Source organism: Rhopilema esculentum, chromosome 13, assembly GCF_057945365.1.
Source record: "Rhopilema esculentum isolate cy_ngs chromosome 13, ASM5794536v1, whole genome shotgun sequence".
Taxonomy (NCBI): Eukaryota; Metazoa; Cnidaria; class Scyphozoa; order Rhizostomeae; family Rhizostomatidae; genus Rhopilema; species Rhopilema esculentum.
The window spans coordinates 544,655-568,991 of record NC_142827.1 but is presented as its reverse complement, the minus strand read 5'-3'; the positions used below and the strand labels follow the sequence as shown (position 1 = coordinate 568,991).

Below are 24,337 nucleotides of genomic sequence, written 5' to 3'. Positions count from 1 at the left end.
CTCGACTCCTTACCGTTGCCGCCATTTCAGTCTCGATTTCGTGCTAAGATGTAAGATGGCGACTTGTGAAGTTGTCAGTGAAAGTAAAGGCGCGAATTTGAAACATGTGAAAGATTGGTCAATAGGAATGTATACATCATATTTTCGAAGCATTTCAAGCACCTTTGGGTCTCTCAAGGTATCAAAAGATGGACAAATCGGTGTCGTAGCAAATGACGGAATTCACATCCTTGTATCCTTTCTTTATTTTTCCTTTGAAACACGAGCAACATATCGACCTAAAATTAATATCACAGAAGGTTAAATAAACGCCCTAGTTACAAACAAAAGCCAAAACGAAACAAGCATTTTCTAAAATGCGCATTGTAATTCAACTCTCAATATAATATTTGCTATTGCCTGTAGGGAAGTTCCAGTTGCGTGCTGAGCCAAAATAATTGGGATAATTTCATTGCTATTTCAGCTTTAGTTCTTAATTTATGTAGGGAATAGCATCTTTTTGTAGTAATGCGTATATTGTTACGAAAACAACAAGACTTTGCAACTTTTGTTTGAGTTGGAACAAGATTTTATCTGCAACACTTCTTTGAGCTGATGTCACTGTACTATGATTTTGCAGATACAGCTTGTTAAAAATAAATTTTTCAAGCTCTTGCAACTTGCAAGAAGAATTTTCGTCGCAGAAGTTTCTGGATAAGATATGATATTGCATTTGCAATTGCCAAAGTTGAAAAATTATATACCCAGGGTGCCAATATAATTTTTAAATATTTTACTTGAAATGGGGAAAATCAGTAAAAATTAAAAATAATTTTGGTGCAAAGCCCTTTTTGCTTGATATTTTTAGTTTGCTTAAAATCATTATTTAGTTTCCTGATAAAATTTCAAGTAAAAAATTTTAAAGTTATGTTGTCCTGATAGATTGTATTTTTATGGAATACATCCCCAGGGTGCTATTGGGAATTAGTTGGTTTGGGAATTATCTGGAAAGGGTGCTTTGTTGGCTTGGGGGATTACACGCTTTTTTTATAAGGAACCTACCTTAAGACCTAGTTTCAAAAGTTCCTTATTCTTAGACCTCAAATCATCAAATTTTAGTACCAAAAGTTCCTTAATAGTTCCTTAATTTTCATTTCCCATCAAGTGCCATAAAAATAGTACAGAAACAGGAAAAAAAATTTTAATTTTCCCTTTACTTTTGGCTACAACTCAGGAGCAAAAACACAAAGAGGGTAGGAACGAAGTTTTACAGATTCGAAAGTGAAATCTCAATCAATAAGAATCATGTCTATTCCATTAATATCATCCAATGTAATGCAATCTTCACTTGCATCTTCGTACTCAAAATTCTCCTAGCTTGGTGTTGAACCCTAGATATGACCAGTGTGCCAATCATCGTAGAAGGCACGTATCTTGCGATTTATGATATCATGGTCGTAAATATGGTCTTTTACATTATCAACACTTTCATTTTCATCTAAATCTTCCTCAGTGTCATATTGTTCATCTTCATTGTTGTCATTATCTTCTTCAGAGGTTGCTTAGGGTTCTGGTGTTGGTAAATCTAATGGATTTTCTGGGCCAACCACAGGTAATGGTGGAGGAATTGAGTAGCCAGGGAGACCTTTTGGCTGAGCCATCAGTTGTCACTAAGCAACCTGTTTTCTCGAAGCATCTGTACCTCAATGAGGCATATTTCTCACCAGATAGCCTGTTGTATGCCTCACCAACCCAATGGGTGATCAAGATAGTCGCTGTTTTGCATCAATCTTCCCTTTGCTATTTCCAAGCCAGAAATCAATGTTATTGTCACTCTGAAGCCATTCATTTTGTATGGTGCAAACCAGGGATTTCAACATGTGACCGAAGCCACACTCCACAGGCTGCCAGATATCTGTAGCGCTAGCCAATCCAAACCAAACTATAGTGCCATTTAATTTTCTCACCTCACTGAGGTTGTCACAGAAGAGCACAAATTCTTTGTTTGCATCAGCCTCTGATGTATTCATTACTGCTGGTTTGAGGGTTCTTGTAACCCTGTTGATGCTGGAATTTACATCAGCCCAAGCATTCGCTTGCCAGTACACATCAACATCTTTATGGTATGCATTTTTTTCATCGGTTCTCACTCATTTCCCTGTTCCATGGAAAATAATGCGAATTCTTACTGGTGGTCCTTCCGGTGCGAGGCAGATTTGCAAAGTACATGGCTGCCTATCAAGTCCAGGTCCCAGGGTACTGACCCAGATTAATTGGTGTCATTGTTCTCCGCAGGGAAGTTGCCTTTCAAATGTGGTCTTTGAATCAATTGTGAATGGCATTGGAACCTGGTCAACATTGTCATAGGAAGGCTTTGTCTAAACTTGTCTTAGTTGAGCCTTGCGCAAAGTGGTATGCAGGCTTTCGCTGGAAAAGCGTGCGATCGCACACGCACGCCCTGGCGCACGCCTACTGCTTTTGAGGAGTGCAAAATGTCACACACCTTCTTTTATTCTGAGAGCGAAATGCCCATCAATGATTGGTATTGCTGGTTTTCGAGATGAGTTTTAATGTAAATCTTTCCTTGGTACTTTTACTTCATACCACTTCAAAAAAGGCTAAACACCTTGTCAGGATTGCGAATTAAATAGAAAATTTTGAAATAATCATAGGACCAATCTACAGTGGAATCCCGATATTATGAAACCCAGCTATAACTAATTTTCAGGTATATAGAAAATATGTCTGGCCCCTTGGATTCTGCCGAACCCCTTACAAATTCTCTCGGTATAACAAACCCCGTATATAACAAGCTCTCATTATTACGAACGGAATTGTATGTCCCTTCATCATGATTTTCCTCGATATGACGAACGTTTCTATAAATTTTCAATGTTATTTTGGCCTACTTTCTCCCCAGTGTATATTTATCACTTTTTCTCAGGGGAATAATTAATTTCATCGACAAAACAGACATTGGCAAACATGCACTTTTTATGACGCAAAAAATGGAAAAGAGATTTGTGCAAAAGTTGACACCTTTTCAAGGCTCTTTGGCATTTCAGGGAACAAATCCAAACACAGAATACAAGAACAGACATTTTTGTCTCTGAATTTTACAAGGAAAGTTAAATGTTGTTAACAAGATTTTCATTTTTGATTGTTAATTTAGCAGAAGTAGCAGACTTGACAATTATGCAAGAAAAATTCAGATTTGCGGAATTTTCTACCCATATACATCCCTCGCTTCAGACTTCGCTTTGCTTTAAATCTAGATTGCCATCATTAAATCTAAATCTAGAATGCCATCATTATCTTTGATGCATTATCTTTATTCGATTATTGATTATCGATTATTGACATTGACATCCGGCAAGTCAGATACATAAAATAGCTGCAATGCTTGATAACCAAGGGCCCTCTGGGCATGGATTTACAGGCAAATGAACGCCAAGCACCCAATGACTCTGCTAAGGATATATTATTGAGGCTGGTGAAAACTATGTAGAAACTCAAGTCTTCAGAAATATCACCTTTTTTTGTTAAAATGTTATTAGTGATGCTAAGAATTCAGCGAAATAAATTTCATAAAAATTATTGGTGCAAACATTTTTGTGTTGGCAATTTCTGCATAGATCTATTATGATAACCATAGATTTTTGCGAAAAAATTTCACATGCCACCAAATGCCTGGATGTTTTCAGGCGTGCAGTGGTCAGCACGCCTGCCATATTTTTCCATGAAAGCCTGGGTATGCCAACGAATCATGCCTGGCAGAAAGCTTGTCTTGTTGGCTCTCTTTTTACACTGAATTAATTGAAGCTTGATTCCATATTTCTTGATAGAGCTGAAGATCGCTGATTTTTAGAATGACTTTTACATCTCATTGGCTTGATTGGTTGAGTTATACTTGAATCTTTCTAGCATTTGCATAAATTAAAGCCATGCAAAGGATACTCGCAGTCCTTTGGACTTTTCTTGCAGGAACTTTTGATTTTAAAAGCTTCACAAATACTTGTTTATGCTTTGTGCTACGTCTTATTATTTTCCTCAATTTCATATGCCTGTCAACGCCTTCATCAGTAATTTTTCACTCATTTTGAACCCAGGTGGTTACCATTGACTTTGAGTTGTTGTATTTGACAGCGACTTCATTCTTTTGACTCGTTTTTCGTTTCTTCCATGACTTTTAGTTTGAATTCATTGTCACATGAGTGCCTATTCCTCTTCTCCTGAGGATTGTAGTTTTCTTCTTCTTCAGCTGCTGACTGTTCAGCTGATTTCTCTCTATCTTGACACTCCAAAGTTTCTTTTTTTGTTCTGCTCCACAACAGTTGATTCTTTTTGTATTTTTTCTGTCGATCTTCAATCTTGGTGTTGCCTTCCTCCAATATCATTGGGATGCTCTTCGATAGCACTTTCTTGTCGCTGCTTTTCGAAGTGCACCAAGATATGTGCACTGTAAGGCCAGCTTTACTTTTGAAGTGCTCATGGCATATCTCGTAATTGTATAAACTAACTTCACCATCCTCAACAAATGAACAGCCAGCAACTTCATTTAAATCATGTTGATGTGCTATCTTCTTTGTAAAACCAAACTTGAACAATGTGGACTGCCTTTTCTTGTCTCCCATAGCTCATATCAAAGACTGCAACTGTCCCAATTACTCTACTCCCCAACAAGACTTCGTATGAAGTGATTCTAAAATCACGAGATTTGTACAATCAGGAATCCTTTGACATTTATTCATGAAGTGTTTTATTGTTAAGGGTTTTATGATGCGGAAACTATTCAATGAAGCACTTGACACATGAATAGCAAACAATCTATGCAAGTATTGGCTGCAAATGAGTGGAACCAGCTTTTTAGTTCTTGATGCTTGCAGTTTTACAAATTTTTCATATCGAAAAGTTCCTTAGGGATTTCGTTTTTAGTAGCATAAGTTCTTTAAATATTTTGGCCATCTACATGTAGGTTCCCTATACATTGGTTCCTTAAAAAGATAATTGTGTAGTTGGAAAGGGCACTTTGTTGGCATGGGGATAAGTTGGCTTTGGGAGTTAGTTGGAAAGGGCACTTTGTTGACATGGGGGATAAGTTGAAAAGGGCACTTAGTTGGCACAGGGGCATGGGTACTTAGTCAGAAGGTGCTCTTGTTTAAGACAATTGACAGATATAAAATTTGGTAGATGTTAAGCCATATGTCAGTCAATGTTAGGCAATCAATGAGCATGTGAGTGGAATCACATTCACTGATTGGGCAATTTTGATTCAAATATTGCTTAAGAACCTTAAGTATTGTCAATTTCCTTTAAGATTTGGAATGTATGTTTTAAATTACATTTTTCTGACTGCTTTTCTAATGCAGCTTATATAAATACAGGCCTTGTCCTAAGCAAAAAGAAGGTGCTCGATGAAACTAGCTCCTGAGAATGTTGAGCTCCCAATTCACACCTCTGAAATTTGTTTAAATATGCGCGGAAAATATTTAATTTGCTTTGAGAATCCCATTCTTCCATTCCAATTTTAAATTGATTAACACAGCTGCCTTTAACATCTGATATACTTTTATCTTGTTTTATAACTTAATAAAACTAAGCTAATCTTAGCTGTTTCCATTCACATTTATCTTATTTGCCTATGGCAATCACAATAACATGCTAGCTGCTAGACAAACTGCTAGAAAATGCCAACTGAAGTTTGCCTCATTCCTTAATTTTTGTTAGAGACAGAAGTCTTGCACTGGTGACTTATCAGCTCCTCTGAATTTTACTTTATCTTTTCTGGCAAATCCACCAGAGGAAAGTGCATTTGATGTTGGAATTGATACTAACACATTCTGTGTTCAGCCGACTGAGTTTCCTGAGGCCTACTCATTTTCTTTGAACAGGACATTGAATCCAAATAAAGCAAACCTTTTTCCAACATTATTTATTGACTGTGCTTGGTCACCATCAAATATTTTGTCTAATGGCAGGTTTGTTTTTTTCTTGCTCTCTTGATAATTATTAGTTGTTTTCAGTGTCAGCTACAACCAAGCATATTGTATGCTATATGATAATGTTTATTTGTTAGCATAGAAAAGGTTTTAATTTTAATCGCATACAACATAGAATAACTACAAGTGTAACATATCTAAAAGTAAATATGGAAATGATATGAAAAATATGGAACATATCAAATAGTACATAATTAATGTTAAAAATAAATTAATAAAACCAAAGAATTTTATGCAAGGGAGTTTCTTAAATCAGGTTCTCATAGCAGTAGCTATTACTTTTACTTTTGTAGGTCCGTTGTCCGCCTGTTAACTTTTATTTTGTCACCTTTCTTATTTGAAAGAAACAGTGGTTGGACAAACAACTATTTATGTGGCTGGTGGTGAAATCAATCATGCTTTACCCAGTCTCTGTCTCTTCTAGCTCTCTCCTGGCAACATTGTCATCCAACAATCGAATTTACCTTTCAAAGGAAGAGTTATTCACAGGCTGCTCAGACATAATGTTGGATGTTAGCAAAACACTGTTTGAGAATTATAAAGGAACTGACTTTACTGATCCAGTTACTAAACTGTTTTATATGGAAGCAGCAAACTTGGAAAGTTTATCAAAACAATTTTTGGAATATAGCAAGAGACAGAATTACTTGGCCATAACAGGAATAGATTGGTGTCCCTTGTTAGATCCACATGCCTACAAGGGAGTCAATTCATTAGAAAATCAAGATGAAGGAGCTCTTTCAAGACTCACAATTTCTCTACTTTGTGGTTGCAACAAGCTTGGGATGGTTTTTATCTGGCAAGTTATTGTTGATATGTTAAATGACAATGTCTCATCTAATCTTGTTGGCAGGTTTCATTTACTGAACGAATGTGCCACAAATGTTGCTTGGTATCAGCATGAACAGTCAACAAAAGGTAAGAAATTATTTCCAATAAAATAAACATGATTAATGTTTGTCTGTTTGTTGGATTTCATTTGATGCTGTAAATGAAAAGCAGTAAGGCAAATCCTTTGGCATTATTTTTTATTTGTCTTGACCTACTCTGTCCTTTGATTGTTTCATTGAAAACAGGTTTTTTTAAGTTCTTCTGACTCGCAATTAGGTTGCATTGCTGTGTCCTTTTCAAATGGTTTTATAAAGTTGTTTGCTATTGATATTGCAACCACAAAGAAAAATGATGTCACTGTAAACGAGCTGCAGCAGTATGATCTCTGGACTGAGGAGGATCTTATCCACATTACTTCAATGGAATGGCTCAAAAGGGTTAGCTTGAATTCTATATGTTTCTATGAGCATATGATTTCCTCTTTCCAACTTTTTGTGACTTTTTTCTCAATTGTATTTTAAACCAGATGAATCTAAACTTAGATGAATGCAAGGCATTGTTAGAGAATAGTCTTAAAATAAACAGACAGAAAACAACCCATTTTTATCTAGATTAAAGATGGAAATTATCATAAAATATTTGTTAGAATTTTTTTATTTTGACAATTATAATCTGAAAGAAAGTCAGAAAATAGTTCTGTATGTGCTAACCAGCTTACTGAAATTTTGTCTATGATACGCTTGAAATTGCAGGATAACAATGTCCATTTAGTGGTCATCAAAGATGCCAATATCCTTTTGTTCACAATCAACTTTGGTGAAGATCAGCAAGTGGATAGCCATTCATACAAACTGCCCCCTTGTACACATGAGCACCCTATTTCTGCCCTTTGCTGTAGAGGGGACTATATTGTCACCACTTCGTGCAATGGCTTCACGGAATTCTTTTCTATAGGTTTGTCTCATTTTTATCTTCACACTATGTAATGCTGATGCACTGCCTAAACTGTTGGTACAATCTATTCTAGCTAGAAATAGTTGTAAAATCAGGGACAGACACTTGCACATATGTGTATTGCTCGCATTTAAAAACCGTATGATATTTCTCGTTTTTAAGCATAAAAAGGCAGTGTTTTTTCAATGCTGGGGCAGGTGCACTTCTTTGATTCTAAAAATATGATTTACAGATAATATACCAATCAGTCGATCACAAAGACGCCTGAACTGATAAAAACCTCTTTTGTGTGCTTAAGGGTCGATTTTTCAATAGAGCAAATTTTTGCAGGTGATAAAAATGCGACTGTGATAAAGAACCACTGTAAGCCAGGATACAGCTGCTTTGGGATGCAGATCTCAGCGGATGGATGGCTGCTCATTCGCTTAATCAGTCCTACCAATATCTTCTATCGCCTTGGTAAAAAATGCTTGGAATCAGAGGTAATGTTTTATAACTTGAGATAACCATTGTTATTTTGAAACAAAGAAGAATTAAGAACTTATTTGTTGGCAAATGAAGTTTTTGAGTCAATTTTTTAGGTTATTCTGGCTTTTGAAAATGTCCAAATAGCACTCTCTAAATATCTTTTATTTCTGAAGGTTATGTACAACAATTGTGTTGTAGCTGTATTTATAGACAATAATTTAATTGTGCCAAAGTTGTTTAGAGAGGACCATTCGATGCTTGGTCAATGATAGTTCTGTGTACAGTAGTAGGACAAAGAAACGATCTTTTTGGTCCTGTTCCATAACATGCATGGCCTTCTCTCTGGGGTTCTATTATTGAAATAAGTAGCCGAAAATATTGAATGTTTTGCTACGTTCTATCAACATCAAATATTCATAAGTCTTTAATTTTAGGGTAAATGTAGCAGGTTCCCTTCCCCTTTTTGTAGTCTCCGAATTTCCTAAGCAGTCTTGGATTCTTCAACGAATTTCAAATTTGATTTCCCTCATATTTTGTTTGTACATTGTTTAATATGCTATTAAAGTTTATCCACTTTTCTTTCTTAACAGAAATATTTTGCAAATAGATTTTTAATTAACATCTGACACTCAGTCGCTTATTTTTAGCTTGTAATCAACCCATTCCTGTCCTTTGAAGACGCGGCACAACTCATCGCAGATTCCCATACCCCACCTGGGGTTGAGATGTACGAATATTGCAGAGTTTTGGCAAGCTATGTTGGTTTTCCAAAGCTACTTGAGAACTTTGCTGCCTCCCCAATAGATAAAACGTTGTCACCGATACAATTGCAGAAAAAACTCTTTGTTAACTGGCTAGAAAATGAGAGGAAAGAAAATCTAAAAGAACCACTGTCCAAGGAAATGTATATGCAATTGCTGTTTAACCAGAGAGCTCGACGAATATTAAGGCATGCAAAGGATTATCTAAAGACGTTTCAGGGCCTTGGTGATAAAAGTAAGTCCTCGCTTTTATGTTGCCTTGAATATCTAAATCTCGATTTTCAAATAAGGGCGTTAAAGGATGAATTTTCATCGTAGTTTTAAGTATTGTTTTTCGCAGGCACTCTATAAGAAATCACTACATTTGAGGTGGATTATTTGGAGATGCGATTTTATTTTCAAAACATTTTTAAAGCAAAAATGAATGTTTGTCTGTTGATAATGTAACAGCGCATATCTGGAAGTTTTTTTGGGGGAATGTACCCCCGAAGGAGAATGTCCCACTCTTGTTGGTCTTATTGGTTTTCCTGATCTTTGAAACGGTATTTTCAGATCAGTGATAGCTTTAAGTTTCCATCGATTCTGGCTTGCGCTAGAATTTACATTGCTCTGCCTGTAACCTTTTGAAAGATTAAGAAAAGAATTCGATTGAAGAGCAACAAGAACTCCATTTTTTTAGAGTTGTCATGCAAAGTAGAAGGTGGTTCGTATTATTACAGAATTCGATTAAGTTCCATATTTCCTCCTATTTTTCAGGTAAAAAGTTGCTATTGCTTGCTGCTGATTGGCTGGTTATTAAAAGTGATAATGAAGCATACTTTGAGTTAGCGATTTTGGTATACGAGCTAGCAGGGGATGCCCCGTCGGTTGACAGAGCTAGGGCGATCTGGGCAAAGAGATTTGCAAGTGGAACACCAAACGATGCTAGTGCTTTGGAGAGAACACGTAACAGTGTTCATTTGCCAAGCCGAGAGACTTGTCCAGTCTGTAAAGGAGATATCTTTTTAGAGAACGAGCAATTTGGAAACTGCGAGAAAGGACACAGATGGAGTAGATGTATTTGTACGTTTTTTATTATAAGCCAGGAGAGACTTCGGACTTGCTGCAACTGCGGTAGGGTGGCATCTGCTAAAGAAATAACTCAAGGCAAACCAGTGTCACTTTATCACAAACAAATTAATACGAATAAATGTCCAATATGTAACAGTCTGCTCCTGGGAACCTAAACGACTTGGCTATCAATTTTGCAGTAATCCAATCGCTTTATTTAGCAATTCAAGTAAAATTATTTGAAATTACCTACTGAAAGATAGGATACACAAGTTATACTACTACTCAGCTACAAGTTATTTTGATGACATAAAGTACAAAGATCAATCATTCTTCTTTCAGTTTACTCATGATTATGGCCTCATTGCAATGAGCCTCCTATCTGATTTCCCAAGAGTTCAAGATTGCCATTTAGTTGCCCGCCTCCCTTTGGCTTTCTTTAACCGTGATAATCTGTTCTCGTTTCGTCTTTTCGGTTCTTCAATGTCTTTCTCTTTGACCATGAGCAAATATTTCTGTGCTCTATTTGTGGCCGCGTTTCGATGGAGAACAACCCGCTGCAGTGTGCAATAACTTTATCGCACACCCATTTTAAATCTCCCGTATCAAAGAGGCTTTCAAATATCATCGTTAAATCTGAGTACTAGCTCATTTCATTTCTTGTACTAGCTCGTTATGAACTTTATTCTATTCCTTTCGTAAAAGGTCCGTATGTTCCATGTTTTTGAGATCTGCTTTCAAACGTTTAACTGTCAGTTGATTTGGAAATCGCCAACTGAAGTTGTAGAATACTCTTGATATCGCCAGGCTTCTTTGGTTATTGGAATATGCTTTCAAAATGTTTTATCTAAGACCAGACCTTCAATATGTTGTCTTGATTTTGTAATATAAATATTTTTCATATGAATGGGGTTTGCAGAAATATTGCGGTTCTTTTAATTAAGAACAATAGCAAGGCTCGAAATTCCTCGTCTTTTCATCTAGCTGATTTTTTTCAGGAAACATAACAAGTATGACTTTTACACATAAAGTCTGAAGTACGCCCATCAACGAACTTGTTTTGTGCTAATATATTTCATTTTCTAAAATGTTGAAGAAAGGCAACAGCAGATGATAGAGCGTTTTGCTCAGTTTTTATCAAATTTAAACGGTGCCTTGCCTAAGAATGATGTAAGAATAATGTTTATCAGAATTGGATCACCCTGATTCGGGAGTAAGAAATTCACTGTCATCTTCCAGACAAAACTGAATCCGATTCTTCCGTTTCATTCCAACACAGGTATTTCGTATTCATTTTCCTAAACAAGGGCACAGAACCCTTTTCATGCACTGCCACATCACAAAATGCTAAGAGAACAAGCTAACCATTGATTCACAAAAAGGATTCTCTTGAATTTTCTCTGCGAAAGCTTGGTTCAAGAAATTTCATCAAGTTTAATATGTGACAGTGTATGCCATTATGGCGCTGTTGATGTCGAATCAGATAGCACGATTGTTGAGTTTGTGCTCATTGTAGCTAGCAGCGCCCGAGTAAGCATTAAATTGGGTCTCTTACATGGTCAAAGCAGCAAGCATGCAAGTATGCATTGGCCTTGGGTATATTGTATATAAACTTTATGATGGTATAGTTTCTTTCTCACACGTTACAAGACAACCTAGAATTGGACTATGGAGAGCAAAGATCTTGCAACCCTACCTACCCAGCCCGTATCTCGTTATTTCAAGGTTTTTATTGGCATGTTAACTTTAATGTTTTCTTTGTTCATTAGTTGATGGCCGAATGGCTTCCAACTTTTTGCCCTAACAAGGTGTTGCTAGTAGGCGGAAGAAAGTGGTTCTTTCTTCTTCTTCAAAAACGGCTGGGGTTTTTTTATGGCCTGGCCGTCTTTGCGATTGGCGCACAGACAGCCCAAAAATAAATGGCCCTAATGATTAAGGAATAACATTTTCAGTTTTGTGCTTGAAAATGATTAAATTATTCTGAGGATTTACCCTTTATTCGCTAACGTTTTCTACGGTTTCCTGGAACAAATATTAAAATTCATTGCAAAAGCATGCAGTCTAAGAAAGATACAAACATTTTCCTTTCTTATAAACCTTGCTTCTGAGTTGGCAACCTTTACAATAGTCACCGGTCATTCAAGCGACTGACAGCAGAGTTGTTTCCTGGTGGTTTCGTGCTATTTTTCCTATCAGTTTCTCAATAACAAGACACTATCAACGCTTAGTTCTTGTCTAGCTATACAGTGGCTATGTATGCAGTTTAAATCGCAAAACGTCGTCAATAAATATATTGACATTTGCAACAAAAAAATTAACAACAAAGGTAAATCGATCACATATTTACATGACAAATCATTTATTACGAAATCAAAACTTGAACTAAATCAACTAGAGGTACTGATAAACTGATAAACTAACGAATTTCATTCGTGCCTAATTGCAATACGGAAGCTGGAATGCTGCAAACTGTCGCTGACAGTCCCCTTGATGTTCAAGTTAGGCCCAACTTCTAAAGTTTAGCAGCACAAGAAAGCAACGCTAAGTCAACAACATGCAAAGATTTAAAACTGTCAACAAATTGTCAAAACGCGATTTGTTAGTAGTCCTTTTTATCTAAATTAGATTTGATTATTCTGAAGTTTTAACAATTGTGTATCTTTGCAAGGGCATGGCCAGATGTTTCCCTTCGCGTAGTCAAAGATAAACGGATTACTTAATTAACAATGGAGGTTTTTCCATAAGCCCCAAAGAAGACTTTAATCAGCAAATATGACAGCCAGCAGCAGAAATACACATAACATGGTACAAATGGTGCCAAAGACTTATTAAATGCAAATAATTTATCACGAGACAAACTTCATAATTTAATACATGATATATAAAGTCTAGATATGATCGAACTCCAAGTTATTTAAAATAAAAAGGCTAAACTATCGAAAATGTAACTCTGACAATCTGCGTTAAAACCATAACTTAAGAAAAACTAAGTAATAAAAAAATCTCCAGTTGAAAAAGTGCCAGCATCTTGAAAGCTGGGGAGTAATAAAAACGGCAACGTATTATGACATTTCACGTGCATCCAACATTGACAATATTTTTTAGCTTGTTGGATCAAATCTTTGCTTGCACACGATGCGCTAAAGTGGTTAGTGTTTATCCATCACATAGTCGTATGTACAATAAAACGAAGGCCCTCCAATTCAATACGTTAGTATGTATAGATTTATACAGTGATTCATACAAAAAATAAGCTATAAAACTAAAGAACAGCTAATCGATTGATGCCCTGTTGGGAAACTCAACTGCAAGTCATCTACGGACATTACATGCTGCAAAAAATAAGTTTGATAAATTTTCAAAGGATCCCTGAAAGCTATTGGATGTCCATCGATAATAAAATAAATGACAAAATCACCTCCAAATGGTAATGTCAGTTTTGATGATTTTTCAGATTAAAATACACCATAGTCGCTAGGTAATTTATCTAATTTGATATTTAACAAACAATTTTATCATATGGAACGACTATTCTATTCTCGTTAGTGTAATAGCCCATTAAAGAGAATCATACAGATAGCAAAAAACGACAACGCTGCAACTAAGATAACAGAAACTGGCTTTCTAATTCTACAAAATAAGGGCAGGACGCTGGTGTTCACTTAACTAGTACGTCAAGGTCGACTAAATATGACCACATTCTATGACAACTACTTTGGCTGACTAGCCATACGCCTCGACTTGTATTCTATACCATAAAAATAGCTACTCGCTAAGTAGAAAATGTCTAACTACAATAAAACATACGAATCATTCTTATTTTCCTTTTGGTTCGTCGAGCATTTAATCTCCATTGCTTGAATTTTCTCACCATTTCATGTCACTGACATCAATAACCCTTGAGACTTCTTTTGTCAAAACGGCATCTGTAGCAAATACATATATCAGAAGTTTCCCAAACTGAAGCAAACTGCCTTCTTATTTTGGCTGTAGCTGGGGTCCACCGAAATTCGGTGGAGGCGCACCAGGGAATGTTTGACGTTGCTGACAATTCCTGCACGTGTTCATAAGATCCCTTGTACACTGATATCGATGGGCCGCCCAGTGCACCCGTTGACAATCGGTAGAACAATAGTTTGTATTCCAACAACAATGATAAAAAGCTTCCGAAGAGCAGTTCGAGCACCACGACTTCTTTTTTGTTGTCATAATTGCATCCCTAACAATCCTATCCGTCTCCATCTGCGCCCTTCGCACGTTTTCCTGCGCAATTCGTTTCTCAAGTTCCTCTGATTTCAATTTCCGGGTCAACTCTTCCACTTGCCGCTGTGCAGTTCCTTCGGCGTCTCTTCGAAAACTTTCGATATTACGTTGGAATTCCTCGCGATCTTTCTTCATAATTGCCTGTAGCCTCGTTTCTGCCTGTGACCGTTCCTTGGCCACGCTTTCGGTTAATTTTTCATTAGCGTCATTACGCTCTTTTTCGGTCACCTCCCTGATTCTTTCCTCACACTTCATTCGTTCTTTTTCGAGCTCCTCCGCAACTTTCTCCTCGATGGTAACTTGCATTTCCTTCTTATACAGCTCAATTGCACTTGCCTTTTCACGCTGAGCTTCTAATTGCAGTTCTTCCTTCATACCTAAAATGGCTTCTTCTGACTCCTTTTTCGTGGCTCCTAATTCTTGCCTTAATTTTTCGTTTGTTAGCTTCTCCTCCTCGAGTTCTGTTCGCGTCTCTTGCAACGTTGACTCCAATTTTTCCACCTAGACATATCATCAAAAAAATTACGCTAGCCGCAAATTCGTCTTAAGAAAGGGGGAAAGGTTTTTACTAAGATCAGAACATTATAACCCTTTAAAATAGCAGATATATGTCATGCCAAAAATATTCACCTCCAACACTGATCAACGAACAATTTGGGATAATTTTTCCTTAGCAAAAGAATAACTTACCGTTTCCCTTAACTTTGCAATCATTTTATAATCATCTGTCATTCGCATACTGTCCATGTTGATATCCCCATTTTCTCCATTGTCGCCTCCTACCGAAGCCGCGTCCAATGATTCGCTATTATTTCCATCTGAATCACAAGACAAGTTGCTTGTCAACTTCCGCTTCTTTCGGCCTCTCTTTCGCACAGCTGGTGGAGTCTCCGGTTTTTCTGATTCCTTCAGAATTTCATCGATTTCCTATAAAAAATGGGAATGAAATCTCAAAGAACACAACGATCCATGTAATACCAAGGCCCTGTCTTTAACTTCCAATTGTCTTTAAGTTTAATTTAATGATAATTTTAACCTTGGATTAAATAACTTATTCGGTACCTTTATTCCATTAACTTCCAATTTCCTCTCCTTCAAAATCCGAACGTGCTCATTCAACTCAAAAATGGCCTGGTTCCATATTTTAGACTTCTTCTTTAGCGGTGGTTTATAGCTCAAATCAAAAATGTTTTTAGCAGGGATCCACGCCCTGAAACAAAAGACAGAAACAAAATAATTAGGTACAAGATAATTTCTACAAAGTATCATTGACTTTAACACTGGAAGTAGTTGCTCTTTGATTTATTTTGCTAATCAAAATAAACAAAACAGATCGAGTTACAGCAAGTCAGAAAATCCGCAAACAAATACACCTTTAGAACAGAAAAATTCCAACAAACAAAAGCGCTTTTCACCCATATTTTGCAGACTGGATATGATTCGCCAGATGCGTATACATTCTAGAAGTCTGGAAACAAGTAAGAAAACAACCCACCTTTGATGAGGTGGACCGAAAAATCTTACGTCAACATTCAAACCATCTTCAGACCTTCTCAAAATCTAGAGCAAAGAAGATATATATATTTCAAGAAACTTAAAAAAATGGAACATTTTGCCAATAAAAAGGCAAAATGAGAAAAATAACGTCATCATACTGTAAATGAGGAACCTATTTACCTTTGCAGGCCATGGCGGATCACTCCCTAGTTTTGCATAGCCAACATCGTGGGGTTTTCTCTGTTAATTGAAGATAAGAATGGTTAGTTTATATCGTTCATATTCTTATATCATTGAGAAAGACGCCAATAAAGTTCAAATTTTGCATGACATCATCGTCATCATCATCATCATAATTCATTACAGTCAAGATTTGTCTGTTTTCAAGGGTATACTGACTGATATGTCAAAACAAGTGTCCTTTTACGTTTTGATGCATCTGAAAGGACGAAAAAGAATAAAGGAACATTAAAAAATTGATGATATGCTATATAAACCAAAGTTAATTAAATAAATATGATACAAAGAGGTGATACTTACGCAAGGGATGGAAAACCAGTTTGCAGGCCTTTTGTTTGACAAAATATAACAATCTGCGCAAATTTCAATTTGACTCAGCTAGACAGAAAAGAAATAATGTCTTAGTGATAATATATTTTCTGAAAAGATCAATCAGTTTTTCTTCTCATTGCTGATGGCAAAATGTTTCTTCATAGTCAAGCATTTTGCATCAACCTGTAGTTAAATATTTCACTCAATCTATACAGCATTGAGAGCCAGGCCTTGCCCGGAAGGGCGCTCGATCGAAAAAAGCCTTGGAGAGCGAGCCCCTCAAAACTTAAAAACAATACTAGCAAAATAAATTTTTGGAATTTGTTGAATAAACTTGATCAAGCATGAATAATTTTCCCAACAGACCGCAATATTATGATTTGCGTAAGATTACCCTTTGAGAAAATAAATTCAACAAATTCAACATTGGGTTTTCGATACCATTTTTTATCTAATAAACCTCGAATAACCACCAAGGACACAGGCCATCAAACTTATTCTCCGGCAGATTTATTTGATTTTCGAGCGAGCGTTAATCTTCTGTTGAAGTACTATTTTCTGTTTTTTCTTAATAATTTAAAATCATTTGTGCAAATCAGTGATCACATTTCCGCCCAAATTATCGCATTGCTTTTCAGTTTTCATTTGCTTTTGCGAGTAGTAAATGTTCTAGCGTGTCTTATAGAATGGATAGCATAGAAAAGGCAACAAAGTTAAATGTTCGACTTAAAGCCATGCTTTTTGATGAAGCAATATGTGAAGCTGAACATAACAGTAGTGATACTGACAGTGATAGAAGCTCATCAAGTGATGGTAACTTACATATCTAGAAAAATCTGAACAATTTTGAGCCTTTGTTTTATTATATTTCTAGTTTGGTAATCATACCGTTGAATTTCTTATTTAACACTCTTCCGAAGCTCTCGATATAAAGCTCTCGATCTTCCAAGGCTCTCGAAGGATGCTCTCAAGGACATTTTAGAGGTGCGCTTTTTAACTTTTTAACAAGAAAAAAGGGCCTATCAAATGTACTGAAGCTTGAAACTGTATTAAGGTTTGTGCATTACACAAGCACATACACAACTCAGGAAGAATTTATTGAGACAGAGAACTACCTCACGCTTCCCATCACTGATGACTGTTTTTGCCAGCTCAGTCAACCCATCTTCCGCTAAAAAGAGACATTTCAAATCCATAAATTTTAGTTTGCACTGGCAATATTTGAAGTCTGATTTTGCAGCAAGTACTCGAAGGTAGTTCATGTACAGCTGATTTTGCAGACAATGAAAAGACCTGAATACATATATCTTAATGATTGGTGAATGAGCTTATGTAAAGTGAAAACCAATAACAAGTTACTTTCCTACTTACTTCTTGCTTCACTAAACCTGACAAATCAAGATGACGAATAAGAAGTTACATACCGCTGTGATATACCACAGCATTATGATAGATCCAGTCGATTTCAGCAACAAATTGTTTAACACTTGTGAATTCTTTTTTTGCTACTCGCTAAAACCAAGAAGTGATTTTACTGGAATAAACATCCATTTTGTAGGAATTTTACAGGAACAAGTATGTTAGAAACATGTCACAAATGCTTACATCAGAGTCTATTAGAGTGTTCATCATTCTTTTAGCCATCAAGTGAAACTTTGAAAACCTTCCTAATCAAAAAGCGACATAGTCTGGATGTGATGAACAAAATTATTGTGTATTCAATGGTATTCCTTTTTCCATTTGTTGTCTGTGATACTGCAAATTTTGGACTCCCCTTTAAACATGAATAAAAGAAACAACAGAGCATAATAGAAACATTAGAAGCAAGATAAAGTTCAGTAAATAGTGAATAGACAGGTGTATAAATGTAAATACATAAAATCATGCAGAAATACCTTTTCAATTTCCTCAAAGCATACTGGTTTATAAACAAACATTTTGTAATATGGTTCTTTGTCTTCCTTTACTGGATGATACAAGTCATCAGCCTGCATTTAAATAAAGAATTTAAATCAAAGCAGTAGATAAAAGTATGCAAATAAAACATCATGTTCTACAAAATGCGGAGGTACTGGGCACAAAATAAAACTAGGGAAAATTAATTGATTGAGTATCTGGGTTCAGAACACAGGCAATGTCAAAGTTGATTACTATAATTTTGATAAACATTATGCTGTGGTTGATGATGACTCTCAGTTTATAAAACAAACCTCAGTGACAGGGTTTCAAATATATTCATCGAATATTTAAGAAATTTCTTAATTGAATTTTCAACTACAATGCAACTGCTTCTTTATTAAAATAACAAAAGATCTGGCTTCAGTGCATGGATATCCTGCAATGACTTATTAATCGCATTGCACTTTCTCATTACATTTCCAATTATCACATTTAAGCAATCAACATAGTAAAGTATAAAGAGCTTCATTGCTTTCTGGATAAATTTCTCCATATGGTGACAAAGCTCTGAATTAATAAACTTATCATATTGTAGGTTCAGGTTTGATCATTGCATTTGAATTATTCCTAGGATTGATCATGCAATTCTAACTTGCATGCTGTTGTCATAGACTGAGGGTCCCTTAGGTAAACAAATGTTATCATAAATTTATGGTCCACCTATAAAATTCATGTCAAGTATGATCAACAATAGGAAAGTTATAAAAAGAACTGAATGGACCATCTACCTAAGGAACAAGTATTTTCCAAAACATAGCTACCTGCCACAAATTCCATTGTCTTATTTCAAAGCAAAAACACAGAGCCAGAGAGAGTTGAGTTATGTCATGTCAAACTTGATTGTAGAACTGAGCAGAGCTTTCTTTACACAATGACAAAATAAAAAAGGGAAAGAGTTCTGTATCCTATGGCAAATAACACAGTATCCACATAAAATTCCCAGAAAGCTAGTTGACTTAAGTTTCAAATAAAGAAAAAGTTTCATAAAGTTGATTGAAGAACAACTGTATGAAGACTTCGAAACATACCTTCTGTTTCATTCTGCTAATCGCAAATGTAAACATTGTATTGAGATCAGCAAGGTCCTTCCGATTTGTACATGGTGTAACAGTCTCAAGGTCCTATAAAGTTCAATACTGATTAATTATGTATAGTCTTTACAGGCAATTAAATCATAAAAAAGCTGGCAATTAAATCATAAAAAAGGTGAAATGCTTTCACTAACCTTGCAAACTGAGCAAACAAATTGCTTTTGAAGATCAACATTTGACAAGCCAATGCATCTTTTATGAAAGACCCTTGGACACTTTGAGCACAATGCAACTTCCCCTTCTCTGTGACATTCCCAGCAGTACCAGTCATGGCCACTATTATCATGATGCTGCAAACCAATTAAATAGCTTATTAAGATTTTTTTTGACAATACATATTTACATTCTTTACAATGTAAAGAGATATTTGGCTACTTATTTCTCAGTGCACTAACAAATCTCTGAAAAAAATCATTTATTATTTTCATTTGCTGGAGAAGTTAAATGGAACAAAATAAGCAACATGGATAAAAAAATCTACTACAGAAAACAAAGTTGCCAATATTTTACATCAACAGACTGTCAAAACAGTTTTGTTTCCAGTACATTGAATTTTCACTCTTGCATGATATTCTTAGGCATAATATTATAAATTGCCTATTTTTCTTGGTGGATTGACAATCTCAATTTCTATAAGTACTACATGCAATTTAATTCAGGCAGCACAAGGGAGTGTGACATCATAAGAGGAAATATGTGGATTAAAACATTTGCACAATGTTGGATTTGCGATGCAACTGTTGCATATTGATGCAGAGGAGCACAGAATATCTAGCACCATCTCAGACAGAAAAAATTGCTTTATTTATTTTGCATTTTCCACCATGGATGCATATTTTGTTAGTTTTTCAATTTGGAATAATAACATCATTTCATTTGATAGCAGTGGGATAAAATTAAAAAACTATTTCCAAAAACTATAGTTATGTAAAGCCTTCCTGTCAGTCTACAACAGCTGGTCTTAACCTCTGACCCACAGGCCAACTCCAGGCTTCCAGAAGATTTCATCAAGCCCACCAAATGCTTTTACCTCTAAAATATTTTTGGCTTTTACTTTCGAAACTTAAAATTCTATTTAGTTTTGTATTTTTGTTTACTCTGATATCTTTATCTCTGCAGTAAATGATAATATGTTGTTGTCCTATTTATTGGTTAGAGAGGGAGTATCAAAGCAGGATTTAATCTTTCGAATGTTTTTACTCTGACAGAGTTAAAGAACGTAAAAAAGTTTAGACATGATTTCGGAGTATAATCAGCATTTATTATAAACAGTCTTTGACATACACAGCATGACCTCAACCCTTCATCCACTTTGTGGGATCCCAGGCCCAACTTCATTCTTTTAAGTGTATGTGGCAGCATTTCTGTATGGGGCACAGGCTAATTCATTACTGCTAAACTGTGCTTTGTTTATTTCTCTTCTTCATATTATTTTGATTTCATTCAAATGTAAGAAAGTTGATTATTTGCTTCTATGCTAAAATTATTCTAAAGATTATCTTTGAAAGAGCCTTCCTTTTAATGTCAACATAACAATAATAGATAAATTTCCCAATCATCTGGAAAAGAGCAAGAATTGTTCCAGTCTTTAAATCTGGTGACGTTCAAATTGTTGACAACTATCAACCTATTTCAATCCTATGTAGCCTGAGTAAGATCATAGAGAGGATTGCATTCAATCATATTTACGCATTCCTAGTCAAGGAAGGATTGCTTAGGCTACAATCAGGATTCAGAAAACTCCACTCAATTACGTCTGCCCTCTTACACATGATAGATACAATTTACACTGACATGGATAATGGTCTATTAACTGGTGCTCTTTTTCTAGACCTAAGAAAGGCTTTTGATACCGTGAACCATCCGATCCTGTTATCCAAATTCAAATCCTTAAATCCGGAGGTTCACTTGCTACACTGGCTGTCCTCATATTTAGAGTGTAGAACGCAGTTAGTTGACTTCAATGGAAAGCTATCTCGTTCTGCAATAATTTTTACTGGTGTACCTCAGGGCTCCATCCTCGGACCACTTCTTTTCTTATTATATGTGAATGATCTACCAAGCCTTATTGATTCCCAAACAGTGATGTTTGCTGACGATACAACTATCCTGTCACATGGGCCCTCCCACAGTAGTCTTACTCCTATCATTTAAATGGACTTGGACAGTGTTAGTCTATACTCTTCTACAAACCATCTTGTCCCTCAACCTACCAAGACAAACTTTTATTTATTAGACTTAATTGGCTACGAATTGAGTACAACATTTGTACCATCATGTTTCAAATCTTCATAGGAGCTGCTCCACCATACCTTTCAGAAATGTTTATAAAAGTTGCAGATACCCATGGACATGGAACAAGAAATGCCAGTCGGGATGCATGTATATTTCAAGGGGCTCTAAGAAGCAGGGTTGCCAGATGCTTGGAATGGTTGGCGGCCAAATATTTAACGCTTGATGGCCAAAATCGGCCAGCCAAACAAAATATACAAAAAGCTACATTTTTGGCTAATTCTTTGGAGCAATAGTGTAATCAAAATTGGCTTTTTTTGTTAGAAAATCGCTCATTTGCTTTCAATTTCCGTTATATTTTACTTTGTTTCTTGCGGCCAAAATTTGGCCAACTTTTGCTTTTCGGGCAAATCAATTTTCGACGGCCAACAGCTTTGAAAAACGGCCAGAATGGAGGAATTTGGCCGTTAAAACGACCAAATGGCAACCCTGCTAAGAAGTCCTTTAAACAATATGGAGCAAGAATTTGGAACTGTTTGCCCAATTCATTGAGGCAATGTGACAATATTCATTCTTTTAAAAATAAATTTAAAAATCATTTAATGGATATCTTAAGTCGGAATCTGTTATAATAGCATTTTTAACTATCATTATAGGTTTATAACTCATTATTTAAATTTTGTATTAGGTTTTTTCTAATTTTTTATTGGTTAAATTTAGATTATTTGTACTTTTAATTTGTGAACCAAACTGAAAACAAGTTTTCAAACTTAGTTTGTTATTTACATTAAAGATTATTATACATACATACATACAATTTTGGAACCTAATTTCAAAAGACTTTAAGAATATTGCCTTGGATTTTCTTCTGCTAAAATTCTATTTTAGATGCAGTTTCTAGCCTTCCCTAGATTCATTCAATCTAACAAACATTCAATCTAAGACCAAACAGATAAACCATAATCACATTTTGGCCTTTCTTTAAAATGCATTTTGCAGTCCCAGGATCTGACTTCAAATGCTTCAAGTCAACCTAATGAAAATTAATGCTTTAGCCTTAAGATAGCAGAGTGGGGGCAAAACACACGATTTTCTGACTAAACCTGGTCCAAAAATTATAGAGTTACATAATTTTGTGAAGCTAATTGTTTGGGTTATGCTACAGTTTGGGGCTTTAAACAACTCAGTGGCCCCAGAACAAAATCCACATACTTTTCTGACCCAGCATCCAAAATACTTAAGAAACCCTGGTCTACAAGGAACGTCAACAATCATATCATTCGAACACATACATCAGCTTAAGTTCCGTTTGCAGCAACAAGTTAAAAGGCGTTTCAAAATCAATTTCAAACTGAAATCTGTGTCACTTGAAAATAAACAGATCACTAGAAATTCTAAAAAAGGTCCTTTAAAAGAGAGAAAATAAGGCAGCAGGGCTGGCAAAATGGAGCCTGCCGGTTGGAGTGTAGTGACCATTGAAACTAAGATAAGAGTTTGTTTACAACGATCCACGAATAAACAAAGAAATCAGCCCATCACATTCGGATCAGGCGTCATGCGATTCACTCGCGCCTTGTTTACGCTGTTTCTCGTGCTTACTCTGCAAAGCATGAAAGCAAGAAACGAGCAACGAAATTTTCAATCAATGTTTTAAAATTATAGCTTAATCCAACACAAAAATAAACGAAGAAGCGAAAACAAATTGGGGAGATTGGCAACAGACTGGATTAACGAGAACCCAAATACCGCCAAACTGTTGTTAGGCCCCTGCAAGCGGTGACAACCTAAAACGATTATATTGCCCGAAACCATAACAGATATATGCTATACCTTTTCGAAAGTTGCTGAGGGAATAAGCCGATAAGCGATGAGTCCCTTCCCTTTATTTTGCCCGTGATTTGATGTCGCCTTAACTTCTGTAATCAGGCCATCTTTTACTGAATACTTGAGTTGATGTTCAGTTTCTCGTTGTGTCAGCTTATAACCATCAATAACCAAAGCCCTGAATATACGTTCAAAAATTGGGCATTGTTTTTGATCCACAGTTTTCTTGATAGCATCGTGAATACCTCTAGCTATGTCTGGGTCTGAAAATCGCCGTATCTCCAGGCGGGCCATCTCACTATATTCGTGTACGACAAAATTTTCTTCCCCTGGCACGCATAATCTCTTTCAAAGCATGATGGCGGCGCGGCAAATCTGTTTCCGGCCACGCTTCAGCGATCACTATTGTTGATTGTTCTGCATATCAATGGCTTCCCACTGCAATGCAATTTTCCTCCGCAGCATATGTTGACAGCTTCCCCTTACTCTCCGTCGCAGAGGCTGTGGCAAGCAATCACTGATCAGTGCAAGCAATCGACCTTTTTGTCAGGAATGAAGAGTGTCATACCCAAGTTTTTTTGGATACTTCTTTATCTTCACATCGGTGTCTTTGTTGCTTTTTCCGGTAAATACTCTTCAAGGAGCGAAAAAATTAAATTTATTGTCTATTTTCATAAAATTTCCTCCCCTTTTTTTATTTGTCTACTTAATATACTTATTTGTCTATTTGCCATATGCCATATTTCTTTCAAGACTGCAAACAGATTCAACGGCCTTGAAGATTATGAAGTTACAAACAATTAGCCTTATGAATCCTTAAAACCAATTTTTGTACCGGAGGAGCATAGCTACGATGATGCGGTAAATTTGAATCGCC

General features: G+C 36.0%; 2 protein-coding genes across 2 annotated transcripts; one reads left to right on the top strand and one right to left on the bottom strand.

Annotated features, from left to right (window-relative positions):
- The first annotated feature begins 23 nt into the window (after positions 1–23).
- On the top strand, positions 24–13,370 carry LOC135692139 (uncharacterized). Its single transcript, XM_065210183.2, has 8 exons — positions 24–232; positions 5,707–5,957; positions 6,403–6,896; positions 7,086–7,246; positions 7,562–7,763; positions 8,094–8,245; positions 8,879–9,227; positions 9,749–13,370. The coding sequence occupies exons 1-8, from the start codon at positions 56–58 to the stop codon at positions 10,216–10,218; spliced, it is 2,256 nt and encodes a 751-aa protein (XP_065066255.2). The 5' UTR covers positions 24–55; the 3' UTR covers positions 10,219–13,370.
- LOC135692140 (uncharacterized) lies at positions 12,370–23,862 on the bottom strand. Its single transcript, XM_065210184.2, has 12 exons — positions 23,467–23,862; positions 19,539–19,694; positions 19,342–19,434; positions 18,250–18,342; positions 17,779–17,866; positions 17,470–17,525; positions 16,343–16,420; positions 15,983–16,042; positions 15,801–15,865; positions 15,368–15,515; positions 14,996–15,232; positions 12,370–14,806 (listed from the first exon to the last, which is right to left on the bottom strand). The coding sequence occupies exons 1-12, from the start codon at positions 23,752–23,754 to the stop codon at positions 14,021–14,023; spliced, it is 2,148 nt and encodes a 715-aa protein (XP_065066256.1). The 5' UTR covers positions 23,755–23,862; the 3' UTR covers positions 12,370–14,020.
- Between the last annotated feature and the right edge of the window lie 475 nt (positions 23,863–24,337).

Bases quoted from the DNA above. Each gene is read 5' to 3' on its own strand.
- LOC135692139 (XM_065210183.2), top strand. From the start codon at position 56: ATGGCGACTTGTGAAGTTGTCAGTGAAAGTAAAGGCGCGAATTTGAAA. The intron at 233-5,706 runs GTATCCTTTCTT...AATTTTTGTTAG, and splicing joins ATGACGGAATTCACATCCTT to AGACAGAAGTCTTGCACTGG. The intron at 7,247-7,561 runs GTTAGCTTGAAT...TTGAAATTGCAG, and splicing joins CAATGGAATGGCTCAAAAGG to GATAACAATGTCCATTTAGT.
- LOC135692140 (XM_065210184.2), bottom strand. From the start codon at position 23,754: ATGGCCCGCCTGGAGATACGGCGATTTTCAGACCCAGACATAGCTAGA. The intron at 19,695-23,466 runs GTATAGCATATA...ATTGGTTTGCAG, and splicing joins CCTCAGCAACTTTCGAAAAG to CATCATGATAATAGTGGCCA. The intron at 17,526-17,778 runs GTATGTAACTTC...GTCTCTTTTTAG, and splicing joins TGCTGTGGTATATCACAGCG to CGGAAGATGGGTTGACTGAG.